The following is a 7,879-nucleotide window of genomic DNA, read 5'->3' as shown; positions in this document are numbered from 1 at the left end:
AGTGCAGGATGTTTAGACTGTATGCTTGATGTTGCCGAGGAGCGGAGTTCCTCTTTTAATGTGCAAGTGTCTAGATTAGGGCTCTGATCTAGGGTAGTGCTTGCATGTTAGATTTTGTTTTGACTATGAAGTTTGGAGTTGAGATATTATATGTATCTGAGATCGGAGGATGTATTTTTCTTATCTTGAGATTTGATGTTGTTTATGGATTATGTATATGTTCCGCTGCTATGTTATGTAACATGATATTTATGCATGTATGTTTTGATTTGATGACGTACGTATCATCTATTTCTAGAATATATATTCGTATGTTCGCGCGTTTTACCGCTTAATAGAAGTAGGGTGTTACACTACCCATACCCAACAGGGATGAGAAATTGAATCCCATCCCCATCCCCGACGGGTTCGGGTATCCCTGCCCCATCCCCGTCCCCGCATTGAATAATTTATTTAATAAAAAATAGAAGTTTTTTTGCATCCCCAAGAGTAACGTTGTAATACATTATCTAACAATACATTCACTTTAACATTTGTTAGACGGAATGATTTAGTTGATCCTTTAAATTTCAATGGTAGTTTTTATTAACATGACAATTATCAAACAAAATAACATGACATATCAACATAAAGTAATTTTTTACATTTGGGATGTATTTGAGTATGGGTTCGGGGTGGGTACCTATATACCCGTTACCCGTCTCATACCCGTGTTTTAAAATCGGGGAAAACCCAAACTCATACTCAAACTCAGTCAAAGCGGGAAAAACCCGTCAAACTGGTTTGGTTCGGGTGGGTAACCACGAGTATGAGTTTTGCTGTCATGCCTAATATGCATCCATGATATCAATTTACATCCCTAAATCTTCATTTTTTTTTTTTAAGAATTGACACTGATAATCAAAAAATACATTTTAAGAAATCTGTTTGTGGATCCTATCACTAATTTGGGAAGAAGTAGCATCAATATTCTAAAAAAATAATAGGAATAAAAATTAAAAAAAAAGGTTATTGTGAAAACAAAAAGAAAAGAATTTCTTGTTGGCAAAGCCAATAAAGAGCCGTATATATATCACTCTCCGCGTGCGTAGCGGTTAGGGTTTCAGTGCTCGTTGTCGCTTTTCTTCTGTCAGCTATGGTTTCTGCTCTTGTGATTAAGGTACCGATCTCAATTTCCCCCTTTTTTCAAATTTACTGATTTATTTTTATTATTTTGCTTTCAAATCTTTTTCTTTTTTATTATGCTATTTTCGTTGTGTCATGCACTGCTTTTTGCATCTAATTTGGAGTTTTACGTCTGATTGTGACTATATTGTTTGATATTAGTGGTAGAATTTTTTATAATTGGATTTAATCAGAATCTAATTGCATTAGTTTTTCTTACCCTAAAACGTGAGTTTCATGAAAATAATTTTACTTCTAACATGGCAATCAAATAATTTATTTGTTATATTTTGATTGGAATTACCTTATCTTATTTAAATGGATTTGGCTTTCATGAAGGAGGGTAGTAATTGGTTCTTCTTTTTTTTTTTTTGGTAGAATAATTGGTTCTTTTTACTACGGTTCAATGTGTTAGTTTGTTAGGGTTATATGTTGGATCAATCGTTCATGGAATGATTGGTTCAATTATGTGATAGGTGGTTTCTGTGTAAATTAGTTTTCTCTGAAACATGGGCATTTGTAGAACGAGGGTACACGTACACATTGAAGAAGTACACATACGGTACTTGTCGTACTTCGTTTTTGCTCATTATTGTATTGTTAGTGAATTTTGTAGCTTTCTCTATAAAATAACATGATAATAAAATACTACTTTTGCATTTGAAGAATTTAGCTCTTCCATGTTATAAAATACTACAAAACTTCTCGATTTTATTGACGTAGTTAAAAATTGCCGTATTCTCGTAAAGGTATCTATGAAACATAGTTAATTACACTAACATCCGATAAGAATCAACTATTTGATGCCATACCATTAAAGTGAGGTGTAGTGCTGTGATTAGACAGATTAGGCAGTTGATTTGCGATTTGATGTTGGTGTCATATTAGAAATTATTAATGTCAAATAAATATATGTTTTTATATATGATAGAGTTACTTCATATCACGTCGCTTATTATTTCTGTTCAGGTGAAGTTTGGAGATGCCTACAGGCGCTTCATTGTTTCCGTGGATGACAATAATCAAGTTGATATTGACATGGTTAGGTTGAGGGCTAAGATAAGGTCTATTTTTGATTTTACCGATGATGCAAAATTCACTCTGAGCTATGTTGATGAAGATTCTGAGATGGTGAATCTTGTCGATGACAATGATTTGATTGACCTGATGAGACAACAATTCAAATTCTGGAGAATTTATGTGCGTGGGAATGGAATCTTGCCATTGGAATTCTCTCAATGGAGAAATATGATCCATAAATCTGTCGGCAAAATAATGCGGAAGGATGAAGCAATATATTATGGTTCTGCTGTTGTGGCTTGGGTTGGGTTGGTATCTGCGATTATCTTCAGTAAACCAAATGTCCAAGTCATCCATCCCCCACCCCCTCCACCCCCACCTGTTAGTAAAGGTTGGTTTAAATAGGGTCTTTCAAGACTGTCAAATATGAGTTGCAGTTTTGAACCTCCTTATTAAGTCTATCATCCTTCGAGAGAGTGTGCTGGTCTGAATAAGTAATAATAAAAACTATTAGGAAAAAAAATGTTTAGCAGGTTATTTGTTCCTTTGAATTTGTCTTGGTTTTTAAGTTTGGATAGTTTATTGGATGTTCTTGTGCTTTGATACATTAACATATCTTTGTTTTCTATTATTTTATTTTATGCTTTATGAGATACATGGTGTTGATTTATGCTTTATGAGATACATGGTGTTTAAGCCTTGTTTGAATCAGGTAATCACTTGATACTGCTGATGTGATGAAACTGTTGATTTCATAATTTATATCAGTCTTAAACTTTTTCTTTTCTTTTGCTGCTGTCTTGAAAACGACATTTTTTTTACAAAGGATCAGATGATGCAACCTTTTCACATTGATCTGAACTCATAAATCATTCTTCTACTAATTTACAAACATTCTGCTTTGATAATTACATAGAAAATTGAGAAGAAAAAAACTACCATATATATAATAATAGTTGTGTACAGGGTAGATAAAAAAAAAACAAATCCAACCAGAAGGTAACTGGAAAATAACAATAAGAGAGAAAGAAGAGCCATCCATGATAATGAGGGTATAATAAGGTGCAATCAAAGTACTCCAAAGATTATGGTTTGGTAGCTAATTAGGCTAGAATAACTGTTATAGAATTTCTTTGTATGAATTAAAAATCAGGAAGATTATACTAGCTAATCCGATGTATGAATTTAAAAAAACTACATCGAATCTCAGTACAACTTTATGTCTATATGAAATGTGGATACTATTACTACCTCAGTTGGAATTCGAATCTTAGCCCACCATCTTGTTTTTTTTTTTTTTGGAAACAGCTTAATTTATTAACACCGAATTATACGAGCAGTACAAATTACAGGTGCAAAACAAAGGAACAGAACTGCAGTTGTAAAACTGCAGAAAACAGCAGCCAACCAACAACCTGAAAAACCAGAAAAACTCCCTAAACTGATAAATACACCAGAAAAACAGCAACACGAAAACAGGTCCAGCTACCAAAACAGAAGCCATTAGCTCACCATCTTGTGGTAGTCTAATATCTTCTGCCGGACCTAACCATATTGGAAGATTATATCAAATTTAATTGAATATAAAGAATTATGATAATTATATATCATGGTTATTAATTAAATAATCAAACTTAGGTGTCTGAAATTAAAAAAATCAAATTTAAATTATAATTAAATTCAAATTTTTGATTAAATAACGAAGAATATATATATATATATATATATATATATATATATATATATATATATATATATATATATGGAAGTGTTTAAAATGACCTGACATTTAGGTTATCCATTGAAGGATGGTGAGTAATTTACCCAACCAATAAACATGAGCCACATGAACACTTTTTTAAATGGTACCCACAAACTATCTTGACCACACTAATAAATTGCTCATTTTATTGGTTGGTCGATCAATTACCCATGGTTCTTTGAAAGTAATATAGAAAAAACCAAGAAAAAAAAAAACTACACCGAAACATAATATTCCTTATATTGGTTGGTGAGTGTTTGTCTTTACATTTTTTCATTGCGATAACGTTTGTAAATTATGAACAACGTTTTTTTTTTTTAATTTGTGATTTTCAAATTATAAAAAACCCAACAAATTACATTTATCTACTTCAATGACATTAACAATGTAAAAAAATGTCATATAAATTCTTTTATTTTTAATAAGATTAATAATAATAAACATTATTACAAGAAAATTTGTTTAAAAATATAATTGTGATAATGAAAAAGTTAGCTCAAAATTCCATGTCTCTTTATACTGTTGTTTTTGGATTGCCAAGTTGTTGTATTTGAATTTCCAAATTCTATTATAAAAGAGAATATCTACCAAAGTTGTTACTAGATTGAGTCACGACCAGGTCGGTATCTTTAAGATGTTTTGTGGCACTTCCCAAAGTTGTGCAAGGCAGAATATCAACCATGCCGCCTCCAGGATAAAACAAGCTCAGCTACAACTGTGCGGTTAACGACTCCATTGTAGAAAACCGTTTGAGTATTACACATCAAATATGTACTAAGATCACTCTTTTAATATTGAAACCAATCAATTATGGTACTATGACCACTCTACTATGGGGTATAACCAATCAATTATGGTATTATGACCACTCTAATATGATATTGCAACCATTCAAATAGGTTGTTACCACCAATCTAACTTTTAATATTATTTATTTTAAATGGAAATAAATAATTGAACCATTTTTAATTTCGAAGGGACATTAGGAGAAGAATAACTCGAGAGAGAGAGAGAGAGAGAGAGAGAGAGAGAGAGAGAGAGAGAGAGAGAGAGAGAGAGAATTCACAACTAATAAGTGAGAAACTTTGGGAACAGATAATACATTACTTTGTGATTATTCACATATTAGATCTGGTATAAAAATATCTCAATTAAGTACCAAAATATATTTCAGACTGTGCACCAAAATATATTAGATTGCATACCAAAATATTTTAGATTGTGTTCTGAAATATTTTAGATTGCGTTTCAAAATATATTAGCAAAATTTAGGAACTAAGAAAACACTTTCTAATAATGATTAAATTAATTACTTAATTTAACATTTCCAAAATAATAAAATATATAAATATAATTTTTTTCTTTAGTGCTTACTTCATACATTTAAATTATGCACCTTCTTAGAGGTACACCCCCACTATATAAACATTAATGTGTGTTCCATTCGATTTTCCGCTTTTTTTCAATTCACATTACACTAGTTCTCCCCAATGTGGGAATTTATGTTTAATCTTTTAACTCAATTTTCACACATGTTCCAACATATACTATAGAAGATATAGATATGTTTTAATTTATTTTGTTGATGGAGTTCTGTATAAAATGGTTCCAAGCTTAAGTGGCCTATTGCGCACGCTAGCCTACGCAAGAAGTAATAATATCAAAAGAAAATAAATTTCTTGTTGGAAAAATAACAAAAATTGCTTGTTGGAAAAGCCAAACAGAGCATTATATACCACTCTCTGCTTCACAGAGTGAGTGTGTTTATCGTCTAATTGCTACACTTCCTTTCATCCCTTTTAGCTATGGTTTCTTCTTTGGTGATAAAGGTTACGATCTCAATTTTTCCCTTTCTTAATTTCGTTTTATTATTTTGCTTTCAATTCGTTTTCCTTTTTTATAAAGTTATTTTTGCTATGCCATCCATGCACTGCTTTTAGTCAATTAGCTAGTTATATTTCATGGTGGAAATGACGTTTTATTTACATCTTATGTATGTTATTCACATTATTATTTATTTAGGATTATTAGCTACTTTAGAGTACTAACACTTCTAATCGAAGGCGTGTTCAGTATCCGACACCGACTCATGATTACATTAAATTATGTCATTCTCTCAAAATAATTATTGATGTCGACGTGTCAATATATCCTTGTCATATCTGGTGTTCATGTTTGTTTTCATGCTTCATGGATTAGGCATGAGTTTCTGTTTGCAGGAATGTTTATTTCAGGTTTCGATTAGAACAACAAGAAACTTCCTTGGTATCTTGCACAACAAGAAACTTCCTTGGTATCTTGCACAACAAGAAACTTCCTTGGTATCTTGCACAGCAAGAAACTTCTGCTGCGCCCGTACTCCTGACCTATTTCATTTTTCTTTTAGAAATTTAGGGTATTTGATCATCCAATGAAGAGGGATGAAACGAAGGTCTCATTCCATTGAAGATGTTTTTTTTTTTTTGTGCCAATAAGGGTGGCGTCACTTTCCTTTTCATTCTATCAGTTTTTAAAATGTCCAAACAATGAAATATCATATCATTCTATTCAAACACACCTTAGAGTTTAGATAAAGATGTATACCCTATATGATCTTCTCACTGCATACCCTTGAGAAAGTCACTAGAAGCAATGCTATATGGGCTGGCTAACTTGACTTGTTACTTGGCCAAGTAATTGGTTTGATTAGGTTATATATTAGATCGCTCAATTATTTATTTTTTTGAAAAAGATTGGGCTTGCTGAAGAACAATCTCACATGTTTCTTCGTAACAGGCTCCCTTAAACATTATCAACTGATTCGAAAAAGTGACAAGTTCAGTGTGACATGTTAATATTTTTAGATTATATCGGTGTTTGTCTTTAAAATGGTTCTCTTAGACATACTTGACACTTAATTGTAACCAGCTATTGAAATAATAACAAATTTGGTAGGGATTAGAGTGGAAGAAGTAAAAGAAAGGTAAATTTAGGAATTGCTACATAGCTAATCTCAGCTATGATTTTGATGTTCTACTTTGTGAGTTTTTTTTTTGAGGATGTGATGTATGTTATTGGCATTTTAAATTTATTTAGGATGATTAGGCATATCTTCTAAGGTTCTGTTTGCAGGAATGTTTATTGCAGGTTTCCATTAGTTTGTACTTTTCAAACATGTTACTTGTGGAGTTATTGCTAAATTAATAACCTGCAATTTTATCTAGTAACATAAAACAAAATGCCAATATGAAACACCTTTATGTCTGGCTCCTGACCTATTTCATTAGGGGGAATTGGATTCGTGGTATCATGTCACTTATTATTTATTTCTTTTCAGGTGAGATATGGAGATGCCTACAGGCGTTTCAACGTTTCTGTGGATGACGATAATCAGATTGATCTCAATATGGCTGGTTTGAGGGCTAAGATAAGGTCTATTTTTGATTTTACTGATGAGGCAAATTTCACTCTGAGCTATGTTGATGAAGATGCCGAGATGGTGAATCTTGTCGATGATAATGATTTGAATGACCTGATGAGACAACGATACAAATTCTGGAGAATTTATGTTCGCGAGAATGAGAATGGAATCTTGCCATTGGAATTCTCTCAATGGAGAAATATGATCCATAAATCTGTCTGCAAACTAATGCAGAAGGAAGAAGCAATATATTATGGTTCTGCTTTTGTGGCTTGGGTTGGGTTGTTATCAGCGATTATCTTCGCTAAACCAAATGTCCAAGTCGTCCAACCCCCATCCCCTCCCCCAACCGTTAGTAAATGTTGGTTTAGATGGGGTTAGTCAAGTTTGTCAAAAATGAGTTGCAGTTTATGAGTGTTTATCAGGCTATTTGTTCCTTTGAATTTGTCTTGGTTTTTAGGTTTGGATAGTTAATTGGTTGTTTTGTGCTTTGACACATCAACATATCTTTGTTTTATATTATTTTATTTTAT

At 32.2% G+C, this 7,879-nt stretch overlaps 2 protein-coding genes across 2 annotated transcripts; both read left to right on the top strand.

Moving 5' to 3' along the window:
- The first annotated feature begins 1,006 nt into the window (after window positions 1-1,006).
- LOC146901683 (protein NBR1 homolog) lies at window positions 1,007-2,837 on the top strand. The gene is made up of 2 exons (XM_085732920.1): window positions 1,007-1,159; window positions 2,134-2,837. The coding sequence occupies exons 1-2, from the start codon at window positions 1,136-1,138 to the stop codon at window positions 2,587-2,589; spliced, it is 480 nt and encodes a 159-aa protein (XP_085589046.1). The 5' UTR covers window positions 1,007-1,135; the 3' UTR covers window positions 2,590-2,837.
- A 2,877-nt stretch (window positions 2,838-5,714) lies between these two features.
- LOC146901682 (protein NBR1 homolog) lies at window positions 5,715-7,879 on the top strand. The gene is made up of 2 exons (XM_085735189.1): window positions 5,715-5,775; window positions 7,263-7,879. Exons 1-2 carry the CDS (start codon window positions 5,752-5,754, stop codon window positions 7,725-7,727), a joined length of 489 nt encoding a protein of 162 aa, XP_085591315.1. The 5' UTR covers window positions 5,715-5,751; the 3' UTR covers window positions 7,728-7,879.

This window comes from Medicago sativa, chromosome 8 (genome assembly GCF_051527215.1).
Source record: "Medicago sativa cultivar Bolivia chromosome 8, Bolivia_mono, whole genome shotgun sequence".
Lineage (NCBI taxonomy): Eukaryota > Viridiplantae > Streptophyta > Magnoliopsida > Fabales > Fabaceae > Medicago > Medicago sativa.
This window is presented reverse-complemented; position numbering and strand designations above follow the sequence as displayed.